We start from the raw sequence: 20,443 nt of genomic DNA on the forward strand, positions 1-20,443 counted from the left end.
GATTTTCGGCGATAATGGAAACTAAGGACACCCATCTCAGAAATGATCAAATGCAAGCCCTTTGGTCGTGGGAGGAGCCAGCATTCGTAGTGCACTGGTCCCCCTGACATGCCAGGACAACAACCGGAAACCCTAGGGGGCACTGCAGTGGACTTCATAAATTGCTCCCAGGTACATAGCTCCCTTACCTTGTGTGCTGAGCCCCCCAAACTCCATTACCCACAACTGTACACCACTACCATAGCCCTTACGGGTGAAGGGGGGCACCTATATATGGGTACAGTGGGTTTGTGGTGGGTTTTGGAGGGCTCGCTGTTTCCTCCACAAATGTAACAGGTAGGGGGGTATGGGCCTGGGTCCACCTGTCTGAAGTACACTGCACCCACTAAAACTGCTCGAGGGGCCTGCATACTGCTGTCACGGACCTGAGTGTGACATCTGAGGCTGGCAAAGAGGCTGGCAAAAAATATTTTGAAAGATATTTTTTGAGGGTGGGAAGGGGGTTAGTGACCCCTAAGGGAGTAAGGGGAGGTCATCCCCGATTCTCTCCGGGGGTCATCTGGTCAGTTTGGACACCTTTTTGTGCCTTGGTCATAAGAAAAACAGGACCAGGTAAAGTCGTCTAAGTGCTCGTCAGGGACACCCTTTTTTTTTCCATTTTGGGTCAAGGACATCCATGTGTTAGGCATGCCCAAGTCCAGTGGCGTACCAAGGGGGGGGCGGTGGGGGCGGTCCGCCCTGGGTGCACACCACTGGGGGGGGGGGTGCCGCGCGCCTGCAGGCTCTTCGTTTTCATGCTCCCTTTGCCCCGGAACAGGTTACTTCCTGTTCCGGGGCAGAGGGAGCATGAAAACGAAGAGCCGGCAGGCGTACGGCACCCCCCCAGTGGCGTGCACCCGGGGGGGGGTGTTCTTTCGCGGGGGATCGGGAGTTCTTTCGCCGGGGGGGGCGTCGCGCTGTTCCGGGGGGGGGCGCTGCACCCAGGGGGCAGGGCGCATCAGCGATCCGCCCCGGGTGTCAGCCCCCCTAGGAACGCCACTGCCCAAGTCCCTCCTTCGCTATGCCTCCGACACACCCCCGTGAACTTTGGTTGTCCCTGCGACGGAAAGCAGTTGGAGATGTCCAAAATCAGCTTTCAATTATACCGATTTGGGCAATCCTGTGAGAAGGACGCCCATCTTCCGATTTGTGTCGAAAGATGGGCGTCCTTCTCTTTCGAAAATGAGCCTGATTATCAACCTTCTAAAACTATATTCTAAATTAGAAAAACGTATTACCCCATTGACTTCTTTCTTGTCCAATATAGAAGAGATTACTTTTCATCTTATTACTAATACTTACGATCTTTATGACATGACTTCTTATTTTGGGGCCATATCTATAGCAGCCAGATGTATTGCCTGGCTCAGGGCCTCAGGTCTCAGGGACGACTTACATGACAGACTGGAAGATGCCCCATGCTTAGGGGATAATCTTTTCAAGGATAAAGTAAAAGATGCAGTCTCTCAAGTTAAAGAAGACATTTAAGGATCTTTCCAATCCTCCATCAGATAATTCAACTTCCTCCAAGAAGTGGTTTTCTAACAATTACTGAAAAAATTACCCATATCAACCTTCTTATAGAATGCATTTTCAATCCTATTCCACACAGCTTGAGAACAGAATTCAACAACCAAATTTCTCTAGATGCAGACCACGGGACTCCTTCCTCCACCACAGCACTTCCAACCAAAACTACTCCTAGCTCTAGACTAAGTACCCCTGGAAGGTAGGAATCGGTACTTTTTTCAAGCTTGGCAATGAATCACCACAGACAAATGTGTCCTAAATCTTGTGAAGTATGAATACAAAATAAATTTCATCACTCTTCCTCTTCTGTTCCACCCATCTGTGCCTCACACGGTATCTCAACACGCACTCAGCTGGTGACTGAGGTGCAGTGGAAGTTTGTGCTGCTGATGGGGAAGGTGTAGAATCCCTGGAGTGTTTTGGAGGGGTTGACTATTTTTGATGGTCAGTGTTTGGAGATTTCCCTTTAGAGACGTTAGCGCGCTAGTAGCGTTGAGAGTTGTAAGTTCTGAGGTCCCCTGAGGGGCCGGCTGTATGGTGCCAGAAATAGCGGTACTCCAGAGGAGCTCTGTAAATGCACTGATGAGGGAGCAATAGAAAGATTAGACCCTTGCAGTATCAGAGTTTGGCCCTTTGGGTCCAGACTCTGGTACCTGTGTCCATTTTCTGCATTTTTTCCTAATGTGAGGCAGCTTTTCCTTTCCTGCAGAGAGAGCTACGTCCGTTGCAGAATGCGGAAAAGAAAGCACTAAGGAACTCTTACATCTACTGAGTGGGAAGGAGGACTCCGTAACCTATTGGCTGAAGAATCTTTGCTAATCAAGCTAGAGAGAGCGTGTCCAGGCAGGCAGCCAGCAAAGAAGGCCACCATGTGTGTCTGCATTATCCTGCCCTCAGAGAACTGTCTATTTTTATAAACTCATTGTCTAGGTGATGTCAGTGGTGAATGAAAGGGTTGAGCCAATGAGAAACAATGCTATAAAAAAATCAGACTAATAAGGCTCTGCATTTTTTTTGATGGTTCCTAACAAAGGGGCCCTTTTACAAAAGCATATAAGAGCCTACGCACGTGCAGCATGCATCAAAGCTGTATTACCGCCTGGCTAGTGCACGCACCTGGCAGGAATTCTGAGTTCGGGGTGCACTGAAATCTGGTAGAAAATAATTTTCTATTTTTTACTGCGGGGGCTTTACTGGCAGTAATCGGCAGTTAGCGCATGCTGGACGGTTACTGTGCGGGTTACGTGTGAACCCTTACTGCTAAGTCAATGGGTGGCATTAAGGGCTCAGGCCGTAAACAGACACGAGCTGGTTTTCATTTTGCTGCACGCTCATTTCCCGGCTCTCCAAACCCCCCTTTTTCCAGATGCGGTGGAGAAATGGTCTAGTGTGCATACAATACATGCGCCCATACTACCGCAGGCCACTTTTTGGTGCACTTTTGTAAAAGGGCCCCCAAATGTATGACCACTCTCTCTAATACACAGAGTACGAAACCATTTACATTTGCCCCCTAATTCTATAAAAGTTGCAAAAAATTGTATACGCAAATTTGGGAGTGCCCCAATCTGTATGTGCAATTTAATTGAATAATGAGCTAATTAGTGTCAATAATTGGTTTAAAATGCAATTAATGGCACTAATTAGATTTAATTGACATTTACGAAAAAGGGGGCATGGAAATGGGAAGGTCATGGGTGTAACAGGGGTGTTCCTAAAATTAACACTCATAATTATAGAATGGGGATACACACCTAATTTAGGCACAAAGGTTTCTACTAAATTTCAGTTGGTGCCAATGGCCAAGCCTAAAGTTAGGCATGATTCCTGGGTGTAAGCACTGTTCTATAAACTGTGTCTAATTTTAACTGTGGCTTATAGAATAGCATTTTTTTTGGCACTGATTTTTTTTGGCAGCATATATAGAATCTAGCCCTTGATGGCTGTGCCCTGTTTCTTTGGGGTTTTGACTGTATTTTGGGGCCCTATTCTAAAATTATCCTCTCTGTGTGCTTGGACATTTTCAAGTCAGGCTGAGTAATTGCTTACTTTTCAAAGTAGGTAGATACGTTTTGACAGAAAAGTAAAAATATTTTTGCACTACCTATGCTTGGTGAATGATTAAAAACATTTTCAGTGTAACAAGTTTTACAGGCAAAAAACAAATATATAAAAAGTATTGCCTCTTGGTCCAGGTAAGCCAGGAATTCCAGTTTCACCTTCAATCCCTTCATTTCCTTGTTCTCCTTTTGGTCCCGGAGGCCCTGAAATAGAAAGAAAAATCTTTGAGATTTGTTGTTTCACATTTAGAATTTGGAAATATTGGAAAAAGAGATGAGTATTCAGCACACAGAAAACATTCTAATTCTTGGGTAGGAAAATTGTACAATAATAGCTCAAAAATCCTTCAGGTGATAGTAAATCAGTTTCATTTGAATATATTTAACATACATATTTCAACTTTATACACAAATTTATGGTGTTCTCCTTTGGAATATCACATCTCTTCTCTTTGTTTATAAGAGTATTTTGTTTCTGTTAAAAATTCTAATTGATCCATATTTCAGTTACCTGTTATTGTTTGCCAATTGCACTATTTTATTCCACTGTTCAATATTTTGTAAGAGAATAAATATAATTGTTTGTTTGCCCTGTTTGTCTGGACTGAGAAAGAATCCTGGTGGTTTGTGTGTTGGGTCTGTGAGTGCTTTCTGGGAACTGTGGGACCACTGGGAGTGTGGCCTCCAGTAACCTGGAAATCACTGGGGATAATTTGTGAGCAGGAGACTCACCCAGAGGCAGTTGTGACCCAGTCGGTGGGAGGAGGGTGCTAGTGTAGAGCACAAGCAGCAGGGGCAGGCAGACCTCAGCTATGCTGAGGATAGACCAAGTGGCAGTGGGGTAACTCCAGGTGGGTGGTTAGGCATTTCGTGACACCATAGAGAAAGCATTCCAACAGCGATCTACTGGCCAACCACCATTATATGTAGAAACATAACTAGACCTATGTATATTGCCATTGCAAATATACAATGCCTCAAAAAGTTTGAATTTTCCTTTGAAAATAATGAGCCAGCTGATTTGCAGTGTCATGTCCATCGAACTATCCACTGTCCGAAAGAGCTTACTCATCATAGAAATATCTCTAGTAATAATTCGAGAATAGTATTTCTTCTTAGCATTAATAATGGAGGAGTGGCCTAGTGGTTAGGGTGGAGTGGAGGAGTGGCCTAGTGGTTAGGGTGGTGGACTTTGGTCCTGGGGAACTGAGGAACTGAGTTCACTTCAGGCACAGGCAGCTCCTTGTGACTCTGGGCAAGTCACTTAACCCTCCATTGCCCCATGTAAGCCGCATTAAGCCTGCCATGAGTGGGAAAGCATAGGGTACAAATGTAACAAAAACAAATAGCTTTCTTGTAAATATTTGTAGCCTTCCTCCAATTAGATTTATTTAAAATTGATTTCTCCCTCCTCCATACTCTCGTTGTAACAACCTACACTTATGCTTTAATTTTGTTAAAGTTGCTGTATACCACTTGTTCCCTACTTTCTTAATTTTCTTATCATAACTACTGTAGGAGCTATTTTATCTAATACAGCTAAACTTTGTTTATTCCAATTATTCAACCAGGTAATCTGATCATTCTTCATGATGGAATTTGAGAGACAATTTCTCTCCAAAATTGAGTTTGATCAATTTTTCATCTATAAGATCTTGTCACTGAAGCAGACATTAGATTCTTCATATTCTTAAACGGAGATGATAACCAATGAACAGTGAATGAGGCTAAAAAGTGATCAGACCAGATTACTTGGTTCCAAATTGGTGTAGAAAAAATAATTTCACCAGAAGGAACATAGGTATAAGTTATAAAATCTAAACAATGCCCCTTTTCATAAGTAGATTGAGGGATCAATAAATTAGAATCCAAACTATCCAAAAATGACCTTAATTCATTTATTTTTATTTTTGTTACATTTGTACCCCGCACTTTCCCACTCATGGCAGGCTCAATGCGGCTTACATATTGTATACAGGTACTTATTTGTACCTGGGGCAATGGAGGGTTAAGTGACTTGCCCAGAGTCACAAGGAGCTGCCTGTAATTCCAAATGAAGATTCACATTGCCCAACAATAATATAGAGGATGAGTTAAACAAAATTTCCCCTATAAAATCATAAAACTCCTCTCTAACACTTAACCATTTTCCTGGAGGGCAATAAAATATAATACAATTCAAAAAGCCTGTTAGTGAAAAATGAAGTATTTTGCAACAAAGGATCTCACAGGATTTCTAAAGATGGTGAAATAAAAGATTCTTCTAATGTAATGTTCAAAAAGTTTCTATACAATATCCAAAGTCCACCTCCCCTTTTCCCCTGGTGAGACAGAGATAGGAACTTATATCCCAATCCACGACTGGCTCAAAATTTCCCTCCTGGAACTGGGTAACTTGGCAACTCTCCAGCTCTAACCATTAAGAATGTGCTTGCATAGTCCCCGTGCTCACTCACAAACTATAATGCTGTCATACCACAGCTAGGCTGTGTACTTTTCGTTGTTACTTCTGGAGAGATGAAATTATAGTGGGGGTTCCTGGTATGGGGGAGACCCACAAATATATGTTTGCCTAGGGAGCCAAACCAAGAACCACACAGAGGGGCCCTTTTACAAAGGTGCGGTAGGCTCTACGAACATGCAGCACGTGCCAAAATGGACTACTGCCAGGCTAGCGCACCCCTCTGGTGGTAATTTCCAGGACAAATTATTTTTTTATTTCTTACCATGCACGGCGTTTCCAGCGCTAATTGGCATTTAGCATGTGCCAACCAGTCACCGTGCGTGTAGCACATGAGCCCTTACCACTAGATCAATGGGTGGCATTAAGGGCTCAGGATGTAAATAGACGTACGCTGGTTTCAGTTTCACTGCAGGCCCTTTCCCTGGCCCATTGAAAAAAGCCCTTTTCCCCAGATTCAGTAAAAACTGGCCGGGCACATGGCAAAAACACGTGCCTACACTACCATAGGCCACTTTTTGCTGCGGCTTAGCAAAAGGACCCGAGAGTTTGTGAGACTGTCCCTTCTCCCCACTCCCTCCAAGTTTGTCAAAAGTCTCCTTCCACCTCTTCGCGTTCCTGCTGTGCTACTTCTTTAGGCTCATATAGCCCAGTGCCCCCCCCCCCCCCACCATTTCTACCTTCTTTGGGGGTATAATGGGGTAATAATATTTTTAGTGTTTGTGAGGAATGGGAACAGTGCTACTCATCTATCTGTGTATAACCCTGAAGGATAGATTTTGGAAAGGTGATGGTGATACAGAACTTAAGTTTCTTCAAATCAACACAGAAGGCATAAGGAAAAGTGGCAAATGTTATAGGTGACTCTCAGAAAGAGATCAAGATGTGACATTGTTCAGCATAAACAGTGAGTACATTAACCTTAGTTAAGCGTATGCATTGCACAAATGTTTATCATATCTACTAATTCCCCTGCTATAAATGACACTGCACGCCAATAGAAACATAGAAACATAACGGCAGATAATGGCCCATCAAGTCTGCCCATCCTCAGTAACCTCTATCTCCTCCTTTCACTAAGATACCCCATGTGCCTATTCCATGCATTCTTAAATTCAGACACAGTCCTTGTCTCTACAACCTTCACCGGGATGCTATTCCACGTGTCCACCACCCTTTCTGTGAAAAAGTATTTTCTTTGATTACTCCTGAGCCTATAACCTCTTAACTTCATCCTATGCTCTCTCATATCAGAGTTTTTCTTCATTTAAAGAAGGCTCATCTCCTGTACATTAATGCTATGGAGGTATTTAAATGTCTCTGTCAAATCCCCTCTCTCTTGCTTTTCTTCCAGAGCATACATATTGAGGTCTATAAGTCTGTCCCCATATGCTTTATGACAGAGACCACTGACCAATTTGTAGCCGTCCTCTGGACTGATTCCATCCTGTTTATATCTTTTTATAGAATTGCAGGAGGGAATCCTGTTTATTTCTTTTTATAGAATTCCAGGAGGGAATTCTGCCAGTATTCTAAATGGTTAAACACACATGAATACAGGTATGTTTTTTTACTTCTTATGATTTTATCTTACTTTTTCAGTATATAAAGTGGAGTAGTCTCATATGTGTCACACGAAAAAAAGTGGTTTTTTTCACCCAATAACTGGGTGTATCACCCGTGTGTATGATCTAATCATTGACTTAACCTCCACCAACCTTTACTATTCACTTGCTTTTGTATTAATACATCTCTCTTTAACAAAGCGTGATCAACAAAATTTATGCAACACTTAACTTGAGCAGGTTGGTGCGCTCGAAACCCCGACAGGTCCCCGTTTCGTATTAACTTTGTCAAGGGGGAGTCACCAATTCCGGTAACTGCCTCAAGTGCATACGAGACAAAGCAACACTTCATATGCACTTGAGGCAGTTACCGGAATTGGTGACTCCCCCTTGACAAAGTTAATACGAAACGGGGACCTGTCGGGGTTTCGAGCGCACCAACCTGCTCAAGTTAAGTGTTGCATAAATTTTGTTGATCACGCTTTGTTAAAGAGAGATGTATTAATACAAAAGCAAGTGAATAGTAAAGGTTGGTGGAGGTTAAGTCAATGATTAGATCATACACACGGGTGATACACCCAGTTATTGGGTGAAAAAAACCACTTTTTTTCGTGTGACACATATGAGACTACTCCACTTTATATACTGAAAAAGTAAGATAAAATCATAAGAAGTAAAAAAACATACCTGTATTCATGTGTGTTTAAACATTTTATTATATATTTCACGCTCGACAGAGTGTTGGCACAGTTTTTGTTTTGAGTATTCTAAATGGAGCATCTCCAGAGACTTATACAAGGGCACTATCAACTCTTTTTCCCTGCTGGTTATTCCTCTCCCTATACACCCGAGCATCTTCCTGGCTTTGACCGTCACCTTTTCTACCCATTTGGCTACCTTCAGATCATCAGATACAATTACCCCCAAGTCCTCCTCTTCTTTCGTACACAGTAAGTACTTTACCCCCCTCCCCCCATACTATACCATTCCCTTGGATTTTTGTAATCCAAGTGCATGACCCTGCATTTTTTAGCACTAAATCTTAGTTGCCAATTACTGGACCATTCTTCTAACTTTGTTAGATCTCTCCTCATGCTATCCACACCCTCTGGCGTGTCCACCATATTACAGACTTTGGTATCATCCACAAAGAGACAAATCTTACCAGACAGTCTTTCTGTGATACCACTCAAAAAGATGTTAAAAAAAAAGCCAGCCCAAGGACTGATCCCAGCAGTAAACCACTGATGACATCCTTTTCCTCTGAGTAAACTCTTTACCACTACCCTTTGTCTCCTTCCATTTAGTTTTTAACCCTGTCAATTGCTTCCAGGCCCATACCAGTGTCAGCATTCTCTCTTTAGGGCTAGCTTCCAGCCTAGCACAAAAAAACAAGTACTTTCTGACTGTAATTCAAGGTGTCTCCTACCTGCCAGTCTTCCCACACCAAATCTGAAGCCCTAAGCTTGAGACACACCACTTCCCTGATCCTCAGCTCGGGTACTTTAGAATGGAGACCTTTTCCCTCAGGTTCTCTTCTCTGGAGACTTCTTGCCTCGGGGCCTCCCTTCTCTCTCCTGAAGACTTTTGTATATTTATATATTTATTTATTTATACATTTGTAGCATTTATACCCGCTCTTTCCCGCTCGATAGCAGGTTCAGTGCGGCTTACAATGTGTGGGTACAATATATCACAGAGATAACACAATGTTTGGGTACAAAGTATCCCAGAGATAATACAATGTATGGGTACAAAGTATCCCATAGATAGCACAATTGTATAGAGAAGGATGAGAGGAAGAGATGTGGGGGAAGAATGGGTTATGGTTAATGTAGGTGATGTGGATTAGGTTTGCGAGTTAAGTTGGTTCGTTTGGGTAGGCTTGTTTGAAGAAGTATGTTTTCAGCAGCTTTCGGAAGGGTAGATGTTCATTAGTTGTTTGGATGTATCTTGGTATGGCTGCCTATAACGGAGAAGTTGGATGCGTAGTAGGTTTTGTATTTGAGACCCTTGCAGTTGGGGAGGTGAAGATTGAGATAAGTTCGAGAAGATTTGGACCCGTTCCTGGCTGGGAGGTCAATTAGATTGGTCATGTAACTTGGAGATTCTCCGTGTAGGATCTTATGGATCAATGTGTGGACTTTGAAGTTTATTTGCTCTATGATAGGAAGCCAGTGACCTCCTTTCTCTCTCTCTCTTGAAGACCTCTATATCAGGGCCTCCCTGATTCACTCTACTCCAGGGCATTTAACTACTACTTTTAACCACCTCTCTGCCTGAGCCCCACCCCTCTCCTCAGTCTGACATGGCAGGAAGCTTGGAGCTGAGCGGTTTGAACCTACATAAGCACACAACTGTGGAACACATTACCAAAAGCCTTGAAAACGACGTACGACCACCTAAACTTCCGGAAATCACTAAAAACCAACCTGTTTAAAAAGGCATACCCTACCCATCCAACTTAAATGCCTAATCTCTCCAACACAACCAAACTAAAGCACGTAATGGACATAACACAACTCTTCCATCCTTTGATTCCCTAATATGGCTGTGCCACATGAACTTGATCTTAGCACAACATCACCCTGTATTTGTTCACATCGGAGCCTGCAAATGCCTCTCCGGTACTATGTAAGCCATTGAGCCTACAAATAGGTGGGAAAATGTGGGATACAAATGTAACAAATAAATAATAAATAAGTAAATAAAATAACTAAATGACAAACAGCTTCACCAAATTCTGGGATCTATCTGTTTATTTGCTGGTAAATTCCTTTGGGGGTTAGGAGCTGGATTGAACCTGGGGGGGGGATAGCAGGTATCAGGCAGGAATCCTTCTAGTCTGAAGATATCCCCAGGGCCAGGTATACCAAAGGACTAGCAGATGTTGCAAGTCTGATGCCCATACCTGGATAACAGTGTGAGCGCCCCCTGCGGGTAACAATATACTTATTAAGTGTGGGTGCTGGTGCTTAAATGGTTGTGCTGACCACATCAGCTGAAAATTTACTCCACCATGATCCTTTACCTTTTCCTCTTAATTTCTCATGCTCATTTCCAAAAGTTACACAGATAACCCTGGTAATAGGAATTACTTGTCAGTGCAGAGGGAAGAAATAGGAGAGCTGAATTTGTACACTACATTGAGAAGGTCGAAGGAGAGAAGAGAATTCCAGGATAGCAGAACCCTGACATGACTGTTTAGAACCATCTGACTTATGTGCAATTAAGGATCTTGAAAGAGTAGGGATAGAAGGAAGCATACATGGGGGAGATCTAGGGAAGTTTCTGGCCATCCTGACTCCATAGGGCACTGACATCTTATCTCTATTACCACACTGTAGTAAATGGCACAAGAATTGCTATGGCAAATGAGTGCTTATTTTCAAAACACATGGATGTCTCAAAATGGCCATAAAAAGGTCCATCTGCCCAAAACATCCAAATTGTGATGTTGGAATGACAGAATGTGGACATCCTACACTGCAGTTTGTCCAAATATCAAGGTGGCGTATTGTGGGCATGTTTAGGGCAGGGGAAGACCCACATTCAGGATGTCCAACAGTGATAATTGAATGGGAAGAAATGTTCAAGCCAAAAGAGATGGGCATCCTTAGAACAGTTTCAATCACATCCAGGGTATAAAAAGGTGCCGTGATTGAGTAGCTGATCACTGGATCAGACCATGTTACTTCATTACACATTCACTTTCGCTGGCTCCCTTTCTGTTTCAGATCTATTTCTCTGTTTAGTCCATAAAATATATTATATTCCTTTCTGACCTTTCTCACTGTCCCCTACACCCTATCACGGCCTCTTAGATCTCTTGATTCTCATCGATTAGTTTTGCCAGCCCCCTAAGCAGGTACATCTTGAATTGACAAGACACTATTTTCTTGGTCCCAAGCTTTGGAATGACCTCCCCCTAAAGACGCAGGGGAAAAGTGTTATACAAGGTGTTTAAATCTCTTTTAAAGACTCATTATTTTTCTCAGGCATTAGGATATCAAGGCTAGATTTTTCCTGTTATTATTTTGGTCTGTCTTCATTGTGCATTGTGTGTCATCTAGTAGTGTAATACCCCCGCCCCCCCCTTTACTTTTTGGTTTGTTTGTTTCTTTACGGCAAATGTGTTCTGTCCTTTTATAGCGTTGGAGTTCCTTTCCAATTTTACTTTGTTTTAGTATTGTGAACCGCCCTGATTTGCCTGCTCAGATAGGGCATTATATCACATTTAATAAACATAAACTAGAGGGATTACGGCAGGGCTACTCAATTCTGGTCCTTGAGGTCCTTACACTCTTGGACTCTTTAGAGACTCTTTAGATATTCCATACCACTAAGGGCTATTCTCCAAACCTATTATTATTGTTAACTGCTTAGACTGGCTTCAGCCAGATAGCTGGTATCTCCAAAATTCTATAAAAGTCGCTCAAAATTACACAGGCAAATTTGGGCATACACCCAATTTGTGTGTGCAGCTTAATTGAATAATGAGCCAATTAGCACTGATAATTTAGATTTTAACAAGCAATTATTGGTGCTAATAGGATTTAATTAAAAATTATGTGTGTAAATTTTACGTGCAGATCCAAAATGGAGGCTTGGTCATAGGAGGTTCATAGGCAGATTAGGGGGGGGGGGGGTTCCTTTAATTTATGCACATTGTTATAGAATAAAAGTGATTCACACCTAATTTAGGCATGGGAATTTATGCCAAGGATTTGTTGGTATAATGGTTGTGCCTAAATATAGTCATGGTTCCAAGCACTAAGCAATATTCTATAAACAGCGTCTAACTTTAAGCATCATTTATAGAATAGCGCTAAGCACTATTTTTTCAGCACTGATTTTTTAGGTGCCATGTATAGAATTCAGCCCTATACCAAGAATCATAAATAAATAAATAAATATATAGGGATATACATGGGCATAAAGAAAAATAGTTCATTTTGAATTGGTTTGGCTTTTTTCCTAATTTGGGAGTATTTTTTCAGTTTGTTTCACACATTCATTTTTATCCTGCCCCCATATTCATAGAGACAGGGTATTGTGATGTATATTTAATTTGAGTATTATTTGCATTCAATTGCATTGTCTATGTATAGTTAGTAATGTGTATTAGGACTGCTTTTTCTATAGTTTGCAGTATCCTGTGATTGACTCCTTGTGAGCTTTCCCTATTGGCTGTTAGCTCTGAGCTAGGACCAGCCTTCCCTCTTTGCCCCTGTGGACTGCGTGAGAGAGCCTAGTCTTGCTAGCATGCTTTGTGATCTGCAGCTGTTCTAGGACTGATCCCGCCTCATAATTTACTGTAATTCCGTTAAGAGTTTTCACCATCTCCCCAAGTTATTCCCCTTTTATTTAGCCTGAGTTTCTCCCTCTTATTTCCTTTGAGTTGCAGCTTTTTCTCTCATCTGGGCTGAAGTTCTGGCCATTTCCTTGCTTCTGGAGTGGCTAGGTGCAAACTCTGTGCAGAAGGTAACAATTCTCTTCTAAGCAACTGAGCTGCAAGTTGGATTTTCTCTGTTTATTCTGAGTACTACAATAAAGAAGATGTGTTTAAGAATTGAGGGCATGCTTTACAAAGCCGCACTAATGATTCTCGTGCAGCAAATGAGAGGAAGCCCATAGGAATTGAATGCACTTCCTCTCATTTGCCGCACAGAGAATCAGTAGTGCGGCTTTGTAAAAGAGGCCCTGAGAGCCTGCTGGTAAAGCTTCTACTTGGAGATGGTTTAGGTGGCTGTTTAAAAGCTACATTACACTTTGCCTAGAACAGTACAGTTTTAATAACTTTTTATGTGCATTAGAAATTTATATACATGAAAATTTATTGCACACATGTCAGTTCTTAGGTTACTGTGCATATAATTCATTTTGCATGCACTAAGCTTGTTAAGACATTCAAACAAATTGAATGCGCTAACAAATGCACATCCATAATGTGTAACAGGACATCAACTAGTCCCTCTAAATTTTTTTGGATCAATATGGAGTCCTCCTATTAAATTTCTCCAATTGCTTTGCTGCCAGTGGGGGGTGGTGTTTCAATATTTCATTTTCAATGGCTAGAAGCAGGCAGGTTCCCTGGAGTCCTGCAGAGCTTAACTGTTCCTTGCTATTGAAAATGTGATAGTGAAACAGCACCCCCCTCTGGTAGGAGTGTAGGTGGAGGACTCCCACTCAGCTTAGAGGGAACAGTGCTTGTGTGTTTAAGGTAATGTAATGAAGGATAGGCCTTGGTATCCATCACTGCCAGAGGGGGTTCCTCTCTAGTGTTTTTGGAGGGAAGACTAGAAATCCCTATATCTAAGGGCTGGAAAGTATTCATGGGGGAGCCAGTGCCCATTATAGACTAAATATGATGGAGCCCATTGAGGTTTCAGGCTGCTAAGAATCAGCCAGTTAGGCTTTGTAAAAGAACAGTTTCCCCAGGCTGACTTGACTCAACCAGTAAAAGAGGAGTAAAAGAGAAGTAAAGTGGATTAAGGAGGAGGGCAGACCTAGGGGAGGTCTGGCTAAGAAGTTCCATTTGTGAATAGAGTCAATGAAAGTATCAGAAGCCAACTGAGACTCCATAAGAGCCCACAAAAGGATTCAAAGCTACAGAATATCTGATATTATTCCTTGAGAAGTTGGTGGGACCCAGAATGTACATGCCACTTAGGGATCCTATTACTAAGCTGCTAAAGAATTGGCCTTAGAGTACCTTTAAGCAGGTCATTTCCCCACGTTAAGGTCATTTTTACCATGTCCCTAACCCCCTCCCCCCTGATTTTCTATTTATTTCATTTGTGGTTATGTGCTAATGTTGCCTTTAGTGTGCGGCCATTTAAAAAAATTACCGTGTTACTGCCACCTATTTTGTAGGTGGTAAGGGCTCCCGCGCTATCTGTGTGTTAGCCACTTAGAACATAATAATGAAGATGTAGTAGCTGGTTAGCACAGGAATGCCCACTGTCTGTCCCTGACAAGCCCCCTAAAAAAATACAAAAAAATATTTATCATGCAGTTAGCATGTGCACAACTAATGTGTGACACTTTAATATGTACCGTGTTAGACCATTTTTGCTGCATTAGGTGTGCGTTTCCACCTAACACAGCTTAGAAAAATTTTAAAAAATCCTAAACATCTTAGGAGGCATATCATTGCGCATCCCTAGCACACAGTAAGAGACAATTGATTATTTGGCTGTTTTGAATTTGGGGATCTAAATGTTATTTCCCCTCATACCTTTCCCCAAGAGTACCTGCTTTTTGCGTATGAATTTTAGGGTTTTGCTAGAAGGTCCATGGCGTAGACACATGTGCTTATACTAAGTGCCAGACAGACTCTGTGGGCTTGATATTCAGACCGCAGGAGGGAGCCGGTATAAGTGATGTGATTGGCGTTGACCCCAGGTGTTCAATGCCGGGCTATTTCCAGTGACCAGCCCTATCTGGATTTTTGGTTTTTTTTTTGAACTTTCAAATTCAGGGCTTCTTACAAAGGCACGGTAGGGCACACCAAATTGGCCCTACCACTAGGATAGTGTGAGAGCCCGGCACAGTTTCCCTTGGTAGAAAATAATTTTTTATTTTCTACAGCAGGAGCATTCCTGGCGATATTCATCAGCATGGACACATGAGGTCAGTGCGTGAGCCTTTACCACCTACCAAATCGGTGGTGGTAAGGGTTCAGGCAGTAAAAAGTTACCTAATTTCACGCACCAAAACTAGCGCAGGCCACTTTTTACCACAGCTTAGTAAAAAGGCCCCTTAATTGGCTAAGTGAATATTTAGCGCGGGCCGGTTAATTTTACAGCTATATAGACGGTCCAATTTAGCCGCTAAATTTAGCCATCAAGTATTTGAATATTCATCATCTAGCCGGTTAGCCGCTATGTGCTAACTGCAAATATTCAGCAGTGATAACCGGCTATCTCCCACTGAATGTTAGCGGTTAACCGGCTAATGCTATTTAACCGTCCAGGAGCCATTCCTGGCCAGTTAAACAGCGCTGAATATCGGCCAGTGTGTTAGGAGTATTTGTTGAATGTATCTTCCAGAGAAAAAGCCACACTGAGCTTCTGAGTTATTTATTTATTTATTTTTAATACAGGGTTCTCTACCATCATCTGATGGCTTCATCATAATTATCCCTGAACATGTCCTTTTATCCTCATAATCAAAGAAAAAAGCATAGCTGGGCCTTCAAGACTGAGACAACAGGATTCCTTTATTTCTGCAAGACCTGACAAGGGGCGCGTTTCGGCGTGAAAAATGCCTGCCTCAGGGGTCCAAGTTTTGTATCAAGGACGTAAGAAAGGAACACTGTGAGAACAGATTCCTAAATGTATATATGACTCCCATAGTTAAAGTAATCACAAGTTTGTGCTAGAATGCCATCAGTTAAAAAATCGCCAAAATGAGCTGTGCTTTTTTTCTTTGATTAGTTGTATTTTTGTACTGTTTTAACCTCTCTCTCTTGCCACTTTTATCCTCATACCACCATCATTTGTATCTGGCACCCAGGGTTAGGGATCCATAGAAATGCATGCCCAAGCCATTTCACAGAATTTGCTCTTTACATGGAGATTCCATTTTCAGAGCCTGCAGTTTCCTATTTTTATTGTAGTTCAAGTTTCAAATCTCAGACCAATAATTCTTTCCTTGTTGGGGACATGTGCCTTAGTTGAAATGGTTATTCTGTAAACTATATTTCCTTTCCAGATGATTGAATTTGATCTCCAGATGGCTTCAGGACCTCTTGAGACCTGTGCTGCAGGAGGTCTTCTCTTTGGTTTTGTTAGCTGCTCTGGTCTACTTTTCTGCCTTTCTCCAAAACATAAAGAGACCTAAACAATGGACCTGTATGGTTGTTCATAATACCACTTTTTTTTTTTGCTTTCTGGTAGGCAGAAAAAGCTACGATTTGGATCATAACCTCAGTCTTTAAACTGCATATTTTCCCATGGGCAGTTTATCGAATCACAGTCCTAGATTGTAACGAGAACCCTTACAATTTGGGAATAAATTGTAATTGTCCCTGTTTGCGGTTTATGAGATCATTTTTAGGATGTGATGAATCCAATAAAACTTCTTTTGCTTTTAAGTTTTCATGTAGATGTTGCCAGATATTATGGAGGGAAGGGGTTTGTTAGCTTAAATTATGACCATATTTTTGAATTCTTTCTTTTTTTTTTAATTTGCACTGCATGCCCAGACTTTAGATATATCTTTTCCTGAAGTCATTCATCAACTGTTTAGAATTTATTGTAACTATGGATATATCGACATGTTGCTTGCAAATGTTTTTGTGATGGGATTGTAGCAGTACCCAGTTCAATTGAACCCAAAACATTGTTTATGGCCAAGTATTATTTATTTATTATTTATTAGAATTTATTTACCGCCTTTTTGAAGGAATTCACTCAAGATGGTGTACAGCAAGAATAAGTCAAATGTAAGCAATAGACAATTACAGTAGTAAAAATATCCAAACATCAATACAAAGTATGACATGGAGGGGCATAATCGAACGGGGCGCCCAAGATTTCCTGAGGGCGTCCTTGCAGGACGTCTCCGCGAAGGGGCGGGGAAACTCATATTATCGAAACAAGATGGGCGTCCATCTTTCGTTTCAATAATATGGTTGGGGATGCCCAAATCTCAACATTTAGGTTGACCTTAGAGATGGTCGACCTAAATGTTGAGATGGTTGACCTTAGAGATGGTCATCCCCGGTTTTCGGCAATAATGGAAACCGAGGACGCCCATCTCAAAAACGACCAAATCCAACTCATTTGGTCGTGGGAGGAGCCAGCATTCATAGTGCACTGATCCTCCTGACATGCCAGGACACCAACCGGGCACCCTAGGGGGCACTGCAGTGGACTAACTGATGCACTAACTGAATGGAAAAAGCCCTTCCCTTACCGATACCTTAGCGATTCGGAAAGGAACGAGCATGCATAAGGAAATCACATGCAAATGAGCTGCTCGCTGTTAGCTCATTAGCACATGATTTTCTTCCTAAAGAAGGGGAAGCCAGTGCAGAGCAGCCAAACGTAATGCGTGGCTGCTCTGCTCATGCCAAAGATGGCTTCATACACACAGACAAGCTACGTGTATAATAGCCGTCTACAACCTTAAAAAAGCACAAGTCCAGGTGAAAACGTCCAAGTGGTCATCAGGGACGCCTTTTTTTTTTGAGTGTGGGTGACGGATGTCCAAGTGTTAGGCGCCTTCACTATGCCTCCGTCCCTGTGATGGGCAGTTGATGTCCAAAATGTGGATGTTTCTGTGAGAAGGATGTCCATGCCTTTGCTATGCCTCTGACAACCCCTTTATTTATTTATTTGGATTTTGGATCACAAGTAGCAGCCGTGGGATTTGAACTGACCACTTCTGGATTGCAAGACCAGTGATCTAACCACTAGGCCACTCCACTCCCTTGAAATTTGGCTGTCCCTGGAGTGGGGTAGTTCAGGACATCCAAAATGTTTGAAAGAAGGACGTCCACGCCTTCGCTATGCCTCCGCTGAGACACCCCCCCCCCCCCCCAGGGACCTGCATACTGCTGCGATGGACCTGAGTATGATATTTGAGGCTGGCAAAAAAAGTTTTTAAAGTTGTTTTTTTCAGGGTGGGAGGGGGTTAGTCACCACTGGGGTAGTCAGCGGAGGTCATCCCCAATTCCTTCCGGTGGTCATCTGGTCAGTTCGGGCACCTTTTCCAAGTAAAGTTGGCCAAGTACTCATCAGGGACGCCCTTCTTTCTTCCATTATCGGTCGAGGACGCCCATCTGTTAGGCACGCTCCAGTGCCGCCTTCGCTATGCCTCTGACATGCCCCCGGAAACTTTTGTTGTCCTCACGATGGGAAGCAGTTGGGGACGCCCAAAATCGGCTTTCAATTATGCCGATTTGGGCGACCCTGAGAGAAGGACGCCCACCTCCTGATTTGTGTCAAAAGATGGGCGCCCTTCTCTTTCGAAAATAAGCCTGATAGTATGCTACATTACAATGTCAACACAATACACAATAAAACATTTTAATAGACAGCATAGGGTGTAAGCAAAGATGGAACACATAGATAGATATGATAGTGGGGTTCCTCAGGGGTCTGTGCTAGGACCGCTGCTTTTTAATATATTTATAAATGATTTAGAGATGGGAATAACTAGCGTGGTAATTAAATTTGCTGATGACACAAAGTTATTCAAAGTCGTTAACTCACGACAGGATTGTGAAAAACTACAGAAGGATCTTATGAGACTGGGAGACTGGGCGGCTAAATGGCAGATGACATTTAATGTGAGCAAGTGCATTGTGATGCATGTGGGAAAAAAGAACCCGAATTCTAGCTACGTCATGCAAGCTTCCACGTTAGGAGTTACAGACCAAGAAAGGGATCTGGGTGTCGTCGTCGATAATACACTGAAACCTTCTGCTCAGTGTGCTGCTGCGGCTCGGAAAGCGAATAGAATGTTGGGTATTATTAGGAAAGGTATGGAAAACAGGTGTGAGGATGTTATAATGCCCTTATATTGCTCCATGGTGCGACCGCACCTTGAGTATTGTGTTCAATTCTGGTCGCCACATCTTAAGAAAGATATAGTGGAATTGGAAAAGGTTCAGCGAAGGGCGACTAAAATGATAGCGAGGATGGGATGACTTCCCTATGAAGAAAGACTAAGGAGGCTAGGGCTTTTCAGCTTGGAGAAGAGACGGCTGAGGGGAGACATGATAGAGGTATATAAAATAATGAGTGGAGTGGAACAGGTGGATGTGAAGCGTCTGTTCACGCTTTCCAAAAATACTAGGACTAGGGGCATGCGATGAAACTACAGTGTAGTAAATTTAAAACAAATCGGAATTTTTCTTCACCCAACGCATAATTAAACTCTGGAATTTGTTGCCGGAGAACGTGGTGAAGGCGGTTAGCTTGGCAGAATTTAAAAGGGGGTTAGACGATTTCCTAAAGGCCAAGTCCATAAACTGCTACTAAATGGACTTGGGAAAAATCCACAATTCCGGGAATAACATGTATAGAATGTTTGTATGTTTGGGAAGCTTGCCAGGTGCCCTTGGCCTGGATTGGCCACTGTCATGGACAGGATGCTGGACTCGATGGACCCTTGGTCTTTTCCCAGTGTGGCATTACTTATGTACTTATGTACTTAGAGTAACAAGAGTAAGACAATAAGGGGTATCTATCTCACTGGCTCCCATTAAAAGAACGTATTGCGTTCAAAGTTTGCACCCTGGTCCACAAAATCGTTCACGGGGAAGCACCGGCCTACATGTCAGATCTTATAGACTTGCCTACTAGGAATGCAAAAAGATCAGCATGCTCATTCCTCAATCTCCACTACCGCAATTGCAAAGGATTAAAATATAAATCCACATACGCAACCAGTTTCTCCTACATTTGCACGCAACTATGGAACGCATTACCGAAGGCCATAAAAACAACGCAAGATTTAACTATCTTCCGAAGGTTACTGAAAACTGATCTATTCAAGAAGGCATACCAATAACATTCATCCTCAATACTAAATAATGAGACTACACATGAACTAGAAAAATCGAACTGTTATCACATGACTGACTAACCTCTTTCACTTTAACCCTTATGTTGAATATGATCTCTCTACAGTCGATGACCTAATGTATGTTACAATCCTATCTATCACGCAGGAATCAATATTCACTACCACAATGTATTCTTCTTTACCATGTATGCATGCACCTTAATGCAACGACTTTTGTATTCTGCTATCCGGAAATGGCAACCGCC

At 42.4% G+C, this 20,443-nt stretch overlaps 1 protein-coding gene across 2 annotated transcripts in view; it reads right to left on the reverse strand.

Annotated features, from left to right (window-relative positions):
• SCARA5 (scavenger receptor class A member 5) overlaps nt 1–20,443 on the reverse strand; it is a 377,960-nt gene that overhangs the window by 92,592 nt on the left and 264,925 nt on the right. For both annotated transcript variants that reach the window (XM_030198673.1, XM_030198672.1), the window contains exon 5: nt 3,753–3,833. In XM_030198673.1, coding sequence (XP_030054533.1) covers nt 3,753–3,833 — 81 coding nt within the window. The remainder of the gene's footprint in view (nt 1–3,752; nt 3,834–20,443) is intronic.

This window comes from Microcaecilia unicolor, chromosome 3 (assembly GCF_901765095.1).
Source record: "Microcaecilia unicolor chromosome 3, aMicUni1.1, whole genome shotgun sequence".
Taxonomy (NCBI): domain Eukaryota; kingdom Metazoa; phylum Chordata; class Amphibia; order Gymnophiona; family Siphonopidae; genus Microcaecilia; species Microcaecilia unicolor.